Source organism: Tachypleus tridentatus, chromosome 4 (assembly GCF_004210375.1).
Source record: "Tachypleus tridentatus isolate NWPU-2018 chromosome 4, ASM421037v1, whole genome shotgun sequence".
Taxonomy (NCBI): domain Eukaryota; kingdom Metazoa; phylum Arthropoda; class Merostomata; order Xiphosura; family Limulidae; genus Tachypleus; species Tachypleus tridentatus.
The window spans coordinates 44210764-44228824 of NC_134828.1; the positions used below are offsets into that span (position 1 = coordinate 44210764).

Genomic DNA, 18061 nt, shown 5'->3' on the forward strand with positions numbered 1-18061 from the left:
GCCTCAATCATTCTGCAAAACTCCAGTGTTACTCTATCTACAAAAAGACTGTGAGTTACTGTTAGCACCTATGTCAGTGACAGTTGAATTGGAACGGTGTTATCACAACTACAGGATGAAGTGAAACGTGTAAACTCGCATGTTAATCATATGCTTACAGCTCGCAAAGCAGGTACTGTATGAAGAAGAAGTTCTTGCAAGTATGGTATTCATGAAAGACTACTACAGCTATTTCTATGGTATGAATTTGAGTAGAAAATGTTTTAATGAAGTGGCTTATGATCTTCAAAATTCCAGAGGGGACAATAGCAGGTTTTATCACAGAGTTTGAAGAATATGCATGGAAGGAAATATCATGGAAAGGATGATAGATTATTTGATCACACATGTGGATATTGACCACTCATATAAAGTTCTGATACTGGAATCCATAGCAATGACAAGTCATGAAGTGGAAAGTTTTAATACTGGGTAAATACCAAAATTAACACTAGGAATTCGACGAAGATCAACTTAAGGACTCCAACTTAGAAGTATGAACGTTCTTTGCTCTACAGCAAAGTTAAATCTGCTACACTCTAATATAGGAGGGTAGCGTGGATAAACATACCCCATGGTACAAGAACGACCACTTTAAAGTGCAGGAAAGTGTTTGTACCTCTATTATAGATCACAGTTACATTGTTTGTCTACTGTTCTGCAACTGGTGGTTTCTATGGCTTTGTGGCAAGAAGTTTTCAAACTTTGCATAGCATAAAGACTGGAGGACACCAAGGTATTACCCATACTTGTGCTAACATAAGATGATGGTTCTTTTAACCAGATTAAAGTTGAAATGTTTGGGAATGCTGGATATATGTAACATACTGTATGCTGTCCAGATAACTAAGAGGGGGTTTCTGTCTAGAGGACAGCCTTAGGTATTGAAAGTCCATTCCCAAAGTTTGCAAAACCTCATGAATGCATACTTATTGTTATCAGCTATGTTACGAAGTGGGTCATGGCTTATTCCTTAGTCATAGCATTAGCATTGTGCTTCACTGAGAATTGTATATCGTGGTTGGGAGCACTGGAAGAAATTCACATTGATGAAATAGCCAATTTCAATAGCTAATTATTCACATGGTTATCTTGAGTGTTAAGTGTGTTGAAGATAAGCATTTCACCTTATCATCTTCACACTGATGTCTTATAAGAATAAGTAATACAGATTACCCAACAGATGCTTGTAACATTTGTTGATTGACTAGCATGAACACTTGTCACACCTGATAGTGGAATACAGAGATCTATAGGCTCTTTAGCAATCATTTGCGTGTAACCAATAATTGAAAGTGTCTTGCAATTTTTGTTTTCTGTTTTTTCTTAGTTTTATTGATTGAGATATCAACCAAATATCAGGAGAAATATGTCTGACTATCGACAGTTAGATCAGTTGTTTGATTGAAAAATGAACAGATAAAATGGCTTTGTGACCCTTACTTTCAGAAATATCAAGTGGTATTGAAATATGATTTACGTTCTATATTGGAAGTTTAATCATCAAAGCTTATAACAGCCATAGGATTGAAAGGTCAGTGACCAAAATGTGTTGCAACCTTTGCTTTCCTTAACCCCTGAGAGATAACATGAAGTACCCCTCTATTTCCTACAACAGCATTTTCCAAAGTGTTAGACACACCTTCCATGAGATGCAAATAATTTATTGGAGGGCACGAGCAATTATGGTGCAGTTATGAAAAATTACGCATTTTAATATATTTTTGCTAAGGAGATCTAGCATGGCCAGGTGTTTAGGGAGCTCGACTTACGAGGATCGCGGGTTCGAATCCCCGTCACACTATATATGCTCGCTCTTTCAGTTGTGGGGGTGTTATAATGTAACGGTCAATCACATTATATGTTGGTAAAAGCGTAGCCCACAAGTTGGTGGTGGGTGGTGATAACTAGCTGCTTTCCCTCTAATCTTACACTGCTAAATTAGGAACAGCTAGCGTAAATAGTCCTCGTGTAGCTTTATGCGAAATTCAAAACAAACAAACGAAGGAAAGTTATAAGAAATTACTGTAACACACATAGCATTTTATTGTTTATATATGTATAATTTTTAATCACGTGACTTATTTTTCACTTAAAAAGGAGGAATGCATAATAAATCGTATTTATTAAAGGGTGACATGGGTAACAAAAGTTTGGAAACCACTGTACTACTCCATATTGACATTACTCAGTCAGCTGGAATGAACAGTTATAATACTAGCACATCAACATCATAGCTAGGATTTTGAACATTTTATTGAAAAGATTAACCAATCTTTGCTTTCTGAGATATATCAGTCCGTGTTTCATTAATGATATAAGCTGTATATATTACCATTTAATTTACTAGGAGAAATATATTATTGGAAAATCGTTGATTGAAAGTATGTTGTGATCCTTGCTTTTCAAGCCTTTGAGTGGATTTTATGAAGGGAACCACCATCTGATGTTTCAAGAGTATTAACCTGTAATCTAGGTGAGCATTAAGAATACTGTGTTCAATAGATGTTTTGTCTGTTTATCTGAGAGGTATGTTGGTTCTACAAAATACCAGGTAGTCGTCCTTTCTCTGACGTGTATTGAAGTATAGTAGTAACAGCACAAATTGTAATCCTGTACTAGACTTTCAGTTAAAGGTATTAATTTATCTAAATGTTGTTGTTGATTACTTATTATATGAAGTGAAAACTATAAATGAGTAAAGTTTTCTAGCTCTTAGATGACACAACTGGAAATAGCTTTTGAGGATAACCTGAGCACTGCTGAAGCGATTGATGTTGTAATTAAGTAAACAGTATAAACTACTAGAGTACTCGACAATGTCCAGTGATATTATAGATTTATATAAATGCATATAAATAAATATATGTATGTGAGCTGAAGTGTGATAATGAACATTTCACAGAGTCATTCAGCGGTGTTGTGTGATATGAATTATTCAGTTACACCAAGAGCATAACAATAAGCAACAAGAACATGGAGACCTAGATTTTATAATTAATTAATATATGGCTAACTGTAATAATTAACCTGGAAAACATTGTCGGAAATGCATTTTATCTATTTTTTCATTAGTGGTAGTAAAAATATGTTTTCATTTTAACATTTAAAAATTAACAGGCAGTGCACTTTTATGGAGGAAATAAAAATAACCATGACACTCACATTACAGCTGAGAGAGTGAAAAAATTTTACCTTGTATTTTAAATAACACAATTTTACTTGTTGAACCTAGTAACATATTTTTGTAAAGAGTACTGTAGAACATATTTCTGTCGATGTGATTTAAAATATTCATTAGTATGTGAAATTATTACACTGGGGAACACTCATTTTGTTGCATTTAAAAAAAGACCTTTCTATAGTCAATTTGAGTGTGTTGATTTCAAATCTGAAGTCGGTTTTTGTCTGCAAGCTACAGATTTTAGGCAATTTGACATTGTTATTTATTTTTTTAATTTTTCGTTATTATAGGAAATTATAGGAATAGCTTATCAATTTGTTTGTGTATTTTATTCAGGTAGGAATTTGCGTTTGTAACTTTTGCGTTTGTACACTTCATCTGGACAATCTCGTTTAATGCTCCAGCAATAGTCAGCTATCATACTTTTGTCCCAGCGCCCTTGGTAGCGTTCTTCCATGACCTTTAGGTCTTGGTGGAATCGTTCTCCTTGTTCGTCACTCACAGCCCCCAGGTTGTGAGGGAACTTATCAAGGTGGCTGTTCAAAAAATGAAGCTTGATGCTCATGTTGCACCCGAGATCACGAAAAGCGAGGAGCATTCTGTTCACAAGTTCACTGTAGTTCTCCGCCTTATTGTTTCCAAGGAAGTTCTGAACGACTGCCACAAAGGATAACCATGCTGCCTTTTCTAAAGCGGTCATCTTAGCAACAAACTGATCATCACGAATTAGGGTTCGAATCTGTGGGCCATCAAACACGCCTGCTTTGATCTTCTCAAATGATAACCCTGGTAAAGCTGTGATGATGTGTTGGAAACATTCACCTTCGGTTTCCAGTGCCTTGACAAATTGCTTCATCAAACCTAATTTGATGTGAATAGGAGGAAAGATGATCTTATCTCTGCTTACAATTGGGTCTTGTATGATATTTGGCATGCCTGCTTCAAGGGTGTCACGAATAGGCCAGTCCTTCTGGACCCAATGTCTGTCTCGTGCTCGGCTGTCCCACATACAGAGGAAACATGGAAACTTGGTGAAACCTTTCTGTTGTCCAAGAAGAAAGTTGACCATCTTTAAGTCTACACAAATGATCCAATTGTGCTCATGATATTTTAATAAGTCCATGACCATTCTCATATCATCATAGTCTTCCCGCAAATGCACTGAGTGACCGACAGGTACTGCTCCATAAACATTCCCATTATGTAAAAGAACACACTTTAGACTGCGTTTTGAACTGTCTGAAAAGAGTCTCCATTCAGCAGAGGGTGTAAGGTACACCCAGTTCTTTGAGAAGCCCTTGGATGTCATGGCAGTAAACAAACTGTCTGTCTTCTGAAAAGAAGGTCACAAAAAGCTGATCACGCTTTCTGAAATATGATACTTTAACAGAGTGATCAACAAGATTTCTGCCTTGTAATCTTGATGCCAAAAGCTCTGCTGATTTCTTTGAAAGACCTAAATCCCGCACTAAATCATTCAGTTCAGCCTGGGGAAGAGGCTTGGGGACGGGGAAAGGTTCAGTGTCTGAAGAACAGTTCTCCGATTGTGTACACTTTTCTGACAATTCACTGTCACAACTGTCTTGTTCGCTTGTATCATGTCCAATGTCTTTATCGTCCAATGAAGGCAAGCCTTTGAAAACTGGAACAGGAACTTCTTCAGAGTGCGGAGCAGGCCCAGTAGCTGAGGGAATGTTCGGATACGTAATCTTATGTCGGTTTTTCTTCCCAACACCCGTTGTGTTTACCATGCAGAAATAACAGTCAGTTACATGATTGGTGGGTTCGCGCCAAATCATTGGAACACCAAAAGGCAGACCATTGTGTTTTTCTTTGGTCCAGTCTCGAAGCATTACCTCACAATTGTGGCACACAACATGAGGAGCCCATTGCTTGTCTTGATCACCAAGATGAACTTCAAAATATGCCTTGTAGTCACGCTTGACGAACGAGGATATGTTACGTCTCTGACGATTGAGTGTGTAGCATCTACATATGTAGCAGAAGGCATTAGGCTTGTTTCTGCAATGATATCTATTTTTGGAAGCCATGTTTGATCTGAAACAAAAGAAGAATGATCAAAATATTAGAAGCTATCTATATATATGGACGTGAAAATGCTTATACATGGTTTACGCAAGTTCACATTTGTACAATTTCATTAACCTCAAATTGCATACAAACTAGAGCTTGTAGAGAAAAACTAATTTCAGATTTGAAATCAGCGCCTCAAACTCCTTCAGAATCAGTTAAAATATCCAATGCAACTCAAAGTTACTGAAAAAGTGTTCCCCAGTGTTATTAGTAAATGAAATTCACAGACAGTAGTTTGAATATAATAAACATAAAACCATCGTGAACCTAATATTTTACCTTATTATGATGGGAGTAACTCAGTCTACAGATTGAAATATTTATAATAATAAAATAATTCTACTAAATTTGTTCTTATAAAAAAAATTAGTGCTCAAGGATGAAATTGCAGTGTTTTGGTTTTAGTAATAGTAGCAGACCCAGTTATATGTACTTGGTTAAGTTACTGTCTTCCTGTATCGTTATGTAGCAAAGACATTTATGATCTATATGGTGTCAAGCAGTCCTAACTAGCCATTTTGTATGTATAGAAGCGCCAATTACATTTAGTCTGTCTTGGACGTTGTTGCTCAAATTGTCTTCTTTATCCTTTTTAGCATAGAGTGTAATTTTTTTCTGAGCAATTCTTTGATATGAGGTGCAGGTACATCCTTAAGATTATCAGTATGATAATTGATTTCACATCATTCTTATCATAATTTGTGTATTGGATCCTGACAGTTTTTATTAAACTTTGCCTTTTTCTATTCAACTCTGCAAGCCTGTAGAATACGTATTAATAAGATTTTCATGGCATTGCAGAGGTCCTCTATAGGCATAGATCCTGAAAATCTTCATACGGCATTGTCACAAAAAGTCTAACTTTATATTGAGTAGAAGGTAAAAAATCATCGTCTTTAGTATTTCCTAGGGCCTGGCATGGCTTAGCGCGTTAAGGCGTGCGCTTCGTAATCTGAGGGTCCCGGGTTCGCGTCTGAGTCGCGCCAAACATGCTCGCCCTCCCAGCCGTGGGGGCGTTATAATGTGACGGTCAATCCCACTATTCGTTGGTAAAAGAGTAGCCCAAGAGTTGGCGGTGGGTGGTGATGACTAGCTGCCTTCCCTCTAGTCTTACACTGCTAAATTAGGGACGGCTAGCACAGATAGCCCACGAGTAGCTTTGTGCGAAATTCCAAAAACCAAAAACCAAACTAGTATTTCCTTCATCCCATCGCATATTTCTTCCCGTCTTCCTTGATTTTTTTAACCATATATGCTTTACATTCTGAAAGTTATTTATCCTTTTCCTCATACTTGGAAAATTAATCTGGTAAATAATGCATGAATATCTTGCGATATTTTAGTGCATGAGAGGCTGTACTGATATCCATTTGATAGTTTTTGTAATGAATGACTTTGTGTGTTTCTTGTTGTACTAGTTGTAGCATAAGGCTTCACTGTAGGCTAATCTGAAGCTTTTGACAGTCAACATTTGTGTTACGGCTTCGTACTCATTTTTGAAACTCACATTGCGTCTTAAGAGGTGCTTCTTCACGTATATCATAATTTCTTTATCATTGGGAACTCTAACTTTTCAAGCACATCGTGTAGATTTTTTCACAGGCACTTGAAGTTGAGTAAAATAAATAAAAGTTCTTTATATATACAAAGAATAAAGAAACTTCAATACGACAGTCCACTGTGCATTGTCTAAACAAACTGTGGAAATGAACATAACAGGAAATCTAGTCTAATAGAAGGTTCTTCTCTGTGCTGATTTTAATTTCAAAGAAATTAATGAGAAATCTAACAAGTTCTGTTGCAATGTGTTTGTTTCTTTGATCAAGGTTTGCATGCCAACTTATTTTCCACTCATGTAGAACATGCTGTCATAAGACTGCTTACGACAATTTTCAATTCATACATCATTCTTTTCAAATTGGTGATGAATTTTTATGAAACGAGCTCTATTAAGTCCCTTGCAACATGTTTTCATCAGAGTAACCATCCAATTGCTCATAACAGAAAAGTAATTGAGCACAAGCATTTATATTTGTTACTCGGAATTGATTTTGCAGATTCACTGAAATCTGCCGCCATGTATTGACAAAACATTGTGGTCATCAGCATTAGAGATTTAATGTCTACATTGTTTCCATTGACTTGCTGGCGAAGGTTTAAGTAATAAAGGACAAAACCACTAAATCTGTTATCTTCGAAGTTTAGCTATTACTTTCTTTAATTTTGTTCTTCGTCTTTCTTGGACTTTAGCTTTTCCCTACCTCTGTTATGTTTGTACATTTGTGTAATAGACGAGAAAAACACTTAATAAATCATATGTGTGTGTACAAATAAGCATACTTGTTTATATATTTGTGCTTGGATGCTTTGTTTGGGTATGTGTGGAAGAGGGAGAGAAATGTAAAAATGAGCAACCTAATAATTTCGTAACAAATTATCATATATCATTTTCTGTACTTATTTCAAATATTTCAAGTTTATACTTGAATGCTTGTATTTTACACCCTCAAATTAATGATGGTTGTCAAGTTTTTAATGAATTATTTACAGCTGATAAATAATTCAATATAGGCCTACAAGTACTTGATAGTTTATTGGATAACAGTTTGCAAATTTTGTGTAAAAACACAAACAACTGATACAATATATCAGCTTAAAATACTATTACTTTCCTTGTTAATATTGAGTGAACTCTTTTTATTGAACAAAATTCAGAGCCTTTAACAAAAAGAATTGAATGATATACATATTTCCAATCGAACCTAGCAAAGTCGGTCTAGTCATATTCTAGGCGTACTCTTAATCATAAGGTAAGAAATGGGATTGTACGTCGGGCACAAACCATGAAGGTGAAGCCTGGATTGATTCCCGTGAAAATATGGAGAAAAATATTTTGATTGGCTAATGCTCATCATTCAATGACTACATGTAGACTTACTAATAATATGCAAAAATGCTAGTTTTAAGCAAGGCTACACTTTGTCACACTATTCAGAAGCGAGCCAATCAATCCTTTTCACTCTACATGAGATGGTAACTCTATCCACCTCACACACAAATTCTCTCTCTATTTGCTGTTCTCTCTCTTTCTTCAGAAATAAGTAGACTCAGTCGAATAATTTTTATTAAACATTATCCTAAAAAAAATGAATACTGCTTTTATAAATGTGATATACTTTTCGGTGCAGAAGCTACTCGGGTAACGAGGCTATGGAAACGCTTTGAATAGCACTTAGAAAAATGCAATTTTGCTTTCACGAGTAGTCTAATTAATAGTCATACTGGAAATAAATATGAAAATAGAGGCAAAGTTGATAAGTAATACCAATTATATTAAGCAAATATGCACAAAGATAAGTACAATGCGTTATAACAGAAACTATGCAAAGACACTTAATACATTGTACAGAACATTAATACTGTATCTGAATCCTTTCCTTTAAATAGAGATCGACAATATGCTTTCATTCTTTATACAGTTTATTGGTGAAGAATTGAGGAATTTTGTTCCAAATGTCTTGTAACTTTTTCAGAATCCATGTAGCCCTATATTAACTTGATAATGTTCATATCAGGAATTTGTAAACGCCACGACATTTTTGTGAGCGTTCTTTCAGTATTTTTACGTTTCAAGTAGGTTTTTACTAAATTAGGGCCATTTTTATGTTAAAAGACGAAACTCTAATCAGTTATGCACGTTTCTGAGGGAGTGACATGGTTGACCCTACCTCCCTCTCTCGGTGGTCAGCATACTTTCTATTTGTGTTAGTTTCCGAAAAACATGGCTGAGATACAACTCCACAAATGTATATATCCACCATTATGCTTTACTGTAGCTCATGTACATTAACTCTTATACTGTTCTTCAATCCACCTTCAAACAGACTGTTGATCATTATTGTCAAATTGCTCAAACTTAGACTTGTCTGTAAATCTTTTTGCTTTGATGCCTTTTCTCACCAAAGGTTTCCTAGTAGCTGCCAACTGGACCATATTAGGCTAATGTGTATCTTACTATTCTTGAAGAAACCTTAACACTTGTACTTGCAACAAGATCATTCACAAGAACTCTACTGGATTATCACCTATCATATAGAGATTTTACTCTAAGGAACTTAACTTTTGAGTAAACTGGGTTTTCTTCCTTCAAAATTTGTATTGTTAACATTACTAGTTTTATCTACTCTATTCTGGGTTTTCTATATAGCACTGGATGAAACATGAATTTGGGCTGCAAGTTGTGATAGGAGTAGACATTTTTAGCTCAAACTAGGATTTATATATGTTTTTCGCGTGTAAATCTTCCCGGGCTGCGATCTGTCAATAGCGGTTATCCTCTTTAGCTCAAGGTGTAATCTATATATTCTTGTGATTTTCTTCCAAGGAGATATGGTGTTTACAAAACGTTTCACACTCTAAAATCGTATAACTGTCTGCACTTATACAGGGTTTGTGCTGGTTTTGTACTTTCGGAATGATTGTCCGACACCCAATCACATTGTGCCACGTCAATATGACACTGCATTAGGCAAGATTTTATTTTTCCTGTAATGCTATTATTCTCTCACGTGTAGTTTGCACTATATACCCATTTTATTCTCTGTTTCTGTAATTATTCCCCATACTGTATGAGCGTCCAGGCCCCCCAGTGGCACAGTGGTATGTCTGCAGACTTATATTTCAGCTTTTTTAGAGGGTGGCAAGTCCCTTGGGTTCCTCTCCAATAACCATTCATTTGGACTACCCATTTAAAAAATTCTGAATCATTTCATAAAACTACCTTTCTAATAAACAGTTGTGTGTCGTAAAATTAAGATAAAAGCCCTTATGTGATTAAAATATATACTATTGTGGTCTTTATAGTAATGGTGAATTTTAACACATCGCTCTGTTCACTATAGCAATAAAGTCAGTGAAAATTGTCTAATTATTTCTTTTCATCCTTTTGAAATGTTTCAAGAAGTAAGAACAAACGATAAGAAAAAAAGCTAAACTTAATATTAACAAGCATTCCTAGTGCAACGTCAGAAGCAAAAGGGAAGGATAAAAAGCGAGACTTGATCAGTAGAATAAGCTTAAACATATTATAATTAGGATGAAATATGTGTAAGTTTCACATAGACATATTAAAGAAATAAATCAAAAGTTTAATGGTACAAAACGCAAAAATATGGGTTTCAGTACTGTGGTGGGCAAAACAGAGATAGCCCATTGTGTTGCTTTGTGTTTAACTTCAAACAATTTAAAATTAAGTAAAACAATTTCTATTGTACTTTGAGACATGGGACAGTCACGTTTTAAATAGTTATCGATGCTATTAAATGTTGGTTTTATTTGTTTAATACTTCTGTATGAGGCTTAGACCTGTATAAAACCAAGTTCCGATTAGCAATGGAGTTTATCACATTGTATTGAAATTAAGTTAGTGAAAAGTGCATTTTTTCCAAAGCTTTGTGATGGTTACAATAAATAATACATAAGAGGATTATACTTTTAATGTCATAGCTTCTTGCAGGGATAATTACATTGTAAATTTATAAGAAAAACCGCTGATTGAATATTAAAAAAGAAATATATATATATTTCTCATAAGTGAAAAAGCAAACTTGTATTGATTTTCAGAGTTTATTAATGTTTATAATATATTTTATAACAGAAATTGTCTAAATAGTTAATATTTCTAAGTGATCTTTATCGTATAAGCTAAACACATTTGTTTCTACAACGAATAAACAAAATAGAAAAGGGCCATAACAATTATGACGTAGCATGTTTAGTTATTCCAGATACAGGAGACTATAACGTTTGAAACTTAACCAAATGAAAAAATAAGTTTGATTCAGAAATTATAACATAAAGTATTTCAGGAATTTGACTTGCTCGGTTATAAACAGTTTAGGTTGTTTAGAGCTCTCGTTATGTACTTCATTTGAAACGTAAGAATAATCAATATAGAATGAAGAGGATGTGTTTCTTTGTTTGCAGTGAAACACAAAGGTGAATAATGGGTTATCTGTGCTGTGTCTACCAAGGGTAACAAAGCCAGGTTTCTAGCGTTGTAAGTCTGTAGACGTGCTTCTATGTCAAATGAATGGGTGAAGATGTGTTGTGTGTTGGTAAATTATATTATTTTGAACAAAATCAGATTCTGAAACAGGTATACGATTGTAAGTTTTTTTAATGTTACTTATTACTTCATCTGTAACCTCATAATTTGAGAAATATAGGTGTTATATTAAATTAATAAGTTTCATGTAACTGTTACTTGAAAATGTTAGTTCTTCGTGAAACTATATAATTACATAATTGAAGAAAAACAAGACAACTGTACGTTTCGTAAACACATCATTTGTTCACAACCATCAATTTCAGTTGAACTAACATAGTTGAAAGCTTCCGGTATGTGATTGTACAGTTTTCATGGTACGAGACTATTTGCACCATTTTTCCTTCACAGCTGAACAATACTATATTTTGTTGTTTTTTGGTTTACATTTCTTAAACAATGTACTTTATGTTTACTTACAGATTTCGCCATTGATAATTAAAATATATATAAAAATCTATAATATTTTAAAGTTTTAACATATATAATACACAACTTGAGTTATTTAAAACATTTTGACTTTTCATTGTTGGTTTACCTTAATTATGGCTTTTTGTTTTCAAGTCTAGCTAACTGGTCACCAGAGTTTGAACATTCAGAAACTTATAAGAATTTAGAAAAAGCCTTTGAAGTGTGGACTAAGCCAACCCCATACTTACGCTTTAAATACGTAAGAAGTATGAGTGCTGACATTATAGTTGCTTTTGGACACGGTCCTCATGGGGATGGATATCCTTTTGATGGACCTGGAAGTATACTGGCTCATGCCTTTTTTCCATATGAGCATGGCCACTATGGTGGAGACATTCATTTTGATGACGATGAGCTTTGGGTGGACGAATCCAAGGGAAAACAAGATGGTGGTAAGTGTTTGAATGATGTTTGTTTTAGAGCAAAATTATGCAATAGTCTATCTATATTTTGTTCAACATGGTGGATCAAACCTAGAGTTTTTGAATCATATGTCTGTAAATCTGCCACTGACTCACTGAGAATTGTATCAAACGGAATTTGGAAGCTAAACTGTCGTTTTTGTTTTGTTTTTTTAAAATAAGCACAGCTCTTTTTTTTTTTACTTCAAAGAAGTGCACTGTTTTTTGGAGGGATGGATAATTGTCTTTAGACGAAAGTAATTATGACACTGTGATCATCATACCTACCCTCTGGTCTATCAAAAAAGAAACAATCTCTTTTAAACACATCAAAGTGATCACTTGATACAGTGTTTCAGTTGAATATGTCGTGGCAAAAATCTGATACGATATTGTACAGGTCAGGTGAAATCTTTTAAGTTTGAGAATATAAACACTCAAATCATAAGTATCTTGTCTCTTCATGTTTTACAGTATCCGTTGATTGCAAATTTAATAAATTCGTTATTTAATTTTCAAATCTCTCTGTTTAGGGTCCATGGTGGTATGTGACTAATATTCAAAAAAGTGATAGTCATGTGAATTTATTGTGGGTTTTAACTTCAAAGGATAAAGGTTTCTCTTTCTGGGTATAAACACATTTCTTTATTTTTGTTGTAATTATTGCCTTGTTTAGTTTAACTACAGCTCGTAGTGTTTATTATTAAAACACGTTAACTTTTCTCTGTCACTAAGATGGCATAGCCAGGTACTTAGGGCGCTCAGCTCGCAATCTGAGAGTTGAAGATCCATCAGGCATCCTCGCACTTTCAGCCTTGAGTGTTATAAGTATGGTCAATCCCGCTATCCATTGGTAGAAGAGTAGCCCAAGTGGATGATGACGATAATATGGTTCATAACATTGGTACTGTTATCTGTACAAGAGGTAAAGAAAGAAAACCCAATATATTTAAAAGTTAAGTTCCTTAGAGTAAATTCTCTACCTGATAGGTGATAATTCAGTAGAGAACATGCGAATAACCTTGTTGCAAGTAGAGGTGTTAATGTTTCTTGAAGAACAGTAAGATATACATTAGTCTGATATGACCCAGTTGGTGTGTAATTACTCGGAAACTCGAAAACTCGACACTGCAACAAAATAAAAAGATTTACACACAACTCCAAGTTTGAGCAGTTTGGCAATAATGATTTGTTTGATTTTTAATTTGTGCAAAGCAACAAGAGGGATATCAGTCCTAGCCATCCCTAATTTAGCAGTGTTAAACTAGAGAGAAGGTAGCTAATCATCACCACCCACTGCCAACTCTTCTACCAACGAATAGTGAGATTAACCGTAACCTGATAATAACGCCCCACAGCTGAAAGGATTTCGAGTCCGCGATTCTCAGGTTACAAGTCGAGTGTTCTAACCGCCTTGCCATGTTGGACTTAGATAGTAATGATCAGCAATTTGTTTGAAGGTGGGCTGAAGAACAGTATAACAGTTAATGTACAACAGCTACAGTTAATGGTAGGGGTGTATATATACGTTTATGGAGCTGTACCTCAGTTAAGGTTTTCGGGAACTTTCGTAAAATAGAAGGTATGCTGACTACTGACAGATAGAGGAAGGTTTTGTCATTCCCTCAGGAGTGCGTTTCATTGGTCAGGATTTTATTTTTCAACATGATAATGATCACAAATATACATCCTTTGTAGTGAAAACTTATTTAAAATGTAACGAGGCTGATGTAACACTCACAAAGATGTCATGGCTTTCAAACAGTTCTGATACAGACATCAACAAAAAATGGGGTTACATGGATGCTGAGAAAGTTTAATGACAACGAAACATATGAATTGTAGAAAGTGTCACACCCTATTTGGAAGAATATTCTACAGCCGTTCAGTGATAAACTGTATTAGAAAATGAAAGTAGGATATGAATCTCTGTTTAGTATGCCTTTTCATATTTCCTCTCATAATGCACTGTGTTTGTATATATTTCGTAATTTAACTTATATACCCTACATTTTCATACTGCTGTCCAAAACTTTAATGACCATATTCTACTGGATGCTAAACAGCAGCTAATTTAAATCCATAACAACTTTATGGTTTGACCAGAATCAACTCATAACTTTACTACCGGTAATGTCAAAAGGTGTCATGATGGATAAAACCCTTTTTAACCCTGATTTACGCAGTCACCAGATGTGCATCGTCTGTATCCTGTCATGATACTGGAAGAACAAAGCGGGGTCATATCCTGTTTTTGCTAAAACCACGTAACATCTGGGAGGGTCAAGTGTAAGATATGGCAGTGTAAGTTGTAATATGCTTATATTTAAACTAGTGGAACCTAATATTGTTCTGGACAGTAGCTGAAGCAAATATTGTAGTTAGCTTGCACGTAGAAAAACATGGTATCACATGATATGTTTTTGCATGTATAAATGATGATTCTTTAATATAAAAGTGCTTCTGTTTATTAAAAGACTGTCTTTAATCCTTAACTATAATCCATTATTAACCTTAACAGTAGTTTCAAAATAAGTTTATTTGGAAGTTCATCAGATTAATGCGTTTTGTTTAATACTTAATTGCTTTGGCAATGTAAAAGCAATATGTTCTTTAATTCTATATTCCAAGATTATCTTTGGAAAATATCTACAATTATATCTAATTCATCAGATCTGGTATTTTGTCTTTCACAGTAAAGATTCTTTTAATTCTACGTGTGGGTTTTAATATAAACATTAACTGTACTTGTGAATATGTCTTTCTAAGCATTTTAATAAGTTTGTTTTTTCAATTAAAAACGTTTGTTCATATAAAATGTAAAGAAATAAACTTTCTTTTCATTAACTGTATTATTTATTTCTGGGAATTCGGTTTCCCTCAGTGGACTCAGCAGATAGCCAGATGTGGCTTTGCTATAAGAAAACACACACACACATTTCTGGGGAAAAAAATGCTGTTTGTTTAACTAGGCCTTAATAGCGTTATCCAAAATTTACATGGAAACTAATTTTTATCAAGAATATTTTCATGTCATTGAATGATTTTACTAAAATAATAAAGAAACTATTTTATCTTGTATACTTCATGTACCAAAATCTTAATTATATTTTATATAACTCAGGACTGAAGGTATATTTAAAGTATAAACCCATTAAGTATTTCTGGTGATATGTTTTACTTTTTTATCTCTATTCTTCGTCTGCTTTATTTATAACAGCTAGATATATATCGTTCCAAGTGGTTTAACGCCGGCGTGGCCAGGTGGTTAAGGTACTTGACTCCTAATCCGAGGGGCGCGGGTTCGAATTCCCGTCACACAAAACATGTTCGCTCTTCCTGCCGTGGGGGCGTTATAAAGTGACGGTCAATCACACTATTCTTTGGTAAAAGAGTAGCCCAAGAGTTTGTAGTGGGTGGTGATGACTAGCTGCCTTCCCTCTAGACTTACACTGCTAAATTAGGGATGGCTAGTGCGTATAGCTCTCATGTAGCTTTGCTCGAAATTCAAATTAAACCAAGTGGGTTAATAGTAATGTTATAGACTCCCAGTGGTAAAAGTAGTGTAAATAGCCTATTCTGTACATTTGTGTCAATACAAAAGGATATGTATCAAGTGTCATTAAATCTTGGTATAATGGTCGATAATTGTCACTGGCGTTTGAGAACTGGTTACTTTTTTTTTTATCAAGTACACATTTTAATTTATCTATTTTCGATCAGTTCTGTCTTAAAATATAATTAAGTTCTCTTACAATTGTTACTAAGATAATGAACACTTTACATCAAGAAGTTGTAATGCTTAAAGTGTTAACAAAATAAACTTAATAATAATAGTTGTGTTTTCTATTTATGACTCATTTGTTTGTGTTTTATAGGTCTTGATTTCTTTACGGTAGCAACGCATGAAATAGGGCACAGCCTTGGTCTTGCGCATTCCACCGTACCCAACTCGGTAATGTTTCCATACTACAAAGGCTACAACCCTTCCTTCACATTAGACTACGATGACGTAATAGGCATGTATGAATTATACAGTAAGTATTGAAAATATATTTATTATTATTATTAGTTAGATATCTTCTTGATTCTCTTGTGATAGGACCAGACGTGGCTAGTGGTTACTGCGATTTCACTATAGAAAGTCAGTCAACTCACTTTATTCAGTCAAACAAGTGTGACCCAAGAAATGATGGTGGATATATTTTGAATAAATGCCTTCCCTTTAGATTATAAATTCAAAATTGTAGCTGGCTGCGTACAGATAACTCTTGTGTAGCTTTACGCAGAAAATATAAAACAAAAACTGTTAAGATAATTAATTAGCTAGAGAAACGAATGTAGCTGTAATGGATGCGTACTTATATAATAAAACATTAAAGTTGACATTTTGTTCACAAATTCAGTTATTCACTTTGTGTGTTTTACAGATGCAAACAGTTATTTTGAAGACGAAGAATATGATAGCTATTTTAACGAGACAGACGATACAAGAACTATCTCTTCCGAAACGGATGAAACTGCTACAAATCCTAGTACAGACGACGACATTTTTAGTGAGCGAGTGGATAAGAAAAAGGGATACAATGAAACTGTACAAAAAGACGATGACGGTAAAACTGATGAAAACGTAGAAGATGATCAATACAAAATGAATTCAGATGATGATCGGACGAACTCACCTACTGAAACTACTGATCAGAATGATGAGGAATATTCGATTGACAATGATGGAAAACAAACAACAAGTGAAAGTTATTTCCCTGAGCTCTCTCCTGAAAGCGATGACGTAGTCAACGTAACTGAAGTTGGTGATGATGAAAAAAGTCACAGTTCCAATGAAACTTCAGATAACAAGAAAACGTATAAACCAAATGCTTGTAATGGTTTTTTTGATGCTGCTGGCAATGTTAGGAATGAAATATTTATTTTTAAAGGCTTGGTAAGTCAATAATACTAATGGTATTTAATACACCATATATTTGTTTGTATCTATTGCTTTAGTTCCAGATGAGTAAATCAATTGATGAAAAAGCAAAATAACTCTCTAACAAAATTAAACAATTACTTAAATTTTGTATTTATTTAAGTTACTTGAAATAGTTTATGTCTTTGAAGTTTTTTGTAACGATCCTCTGATTTGTTAACATAAATACGCATTACTTTTATTTTTCTTATTTTATTATTTGCTTGCTATCATCTTGTGTATTTTTTAATATTATTGCACTTGTACTTATTTTAAAATTATGTTTTTGCTTCTAAATCAGTTACTAGGTACTATTCATAATTTTTAACTATAAGAATCATTAGAAGAGGTTGTAATTTATAAAAAGAGCTATGCTTGATTATTGAATATTTGTGATATATTGCAATGATTTTTATGCAGTTCGTCTGGAGATTAACAGAACGTGGTCTGTCAGCGAAAAATTATCCGATATACTTTCACTACGTGTTCTATGGTCTACCTTGGTCAGTCCGGCGGATAGATGCAATCTATCAGCGACCTACAGATTATAATATTATACTTTTTTCAGGTAAGTTTAAAACAACCTGGAATTAAAATACATCTATATATATGATGAATAGGTATTATGTCTGGCTTTGGGAAAATCAAGCTTTAACTGTGTTTGTATGATATATTTAATTACGCCGTACGGTAGCATTATCAAAAAGATTTTTTTTTTTTTGTTTGTTTGTTTGGAAATTTCGCCCAAAGCTACTCGAGAGCTATCTGTGCTAGCCGTCCCTAATTTAGCAGTGTAAGGC

The 18061-nt window shown here is 34.3% G+C and overlaps 1 protein-coding gene across 1 annotated transcript in view; it reads left to right on the forward strand.

Moving 5' to 3' along the window:
• Positions 1-18061, forward strand: part of LOC143248994 (matrix metalloproteinase-17-like) — a 56244-nt gene that overhangs the window by 13943 nt on the left and 24240 nt on the right. The window contains exons 3-6 of the mRNA XM_076498095.1: positions 11988-12286; positions 16174-16332; positions 16726-17237; positions 17682-17829. Coding sequence (XP_076354210.1) covers positions 11988-12286; positions 16174-16332; positions 16726-17237; positions 17682-17829 — 1118 coding nt within the window. The remainder of the gene's footprint in view (positions 1-11987; positions 12287-16173; positions 16333-16725; positions 17238-17681; positions 17830-18061) is intronic.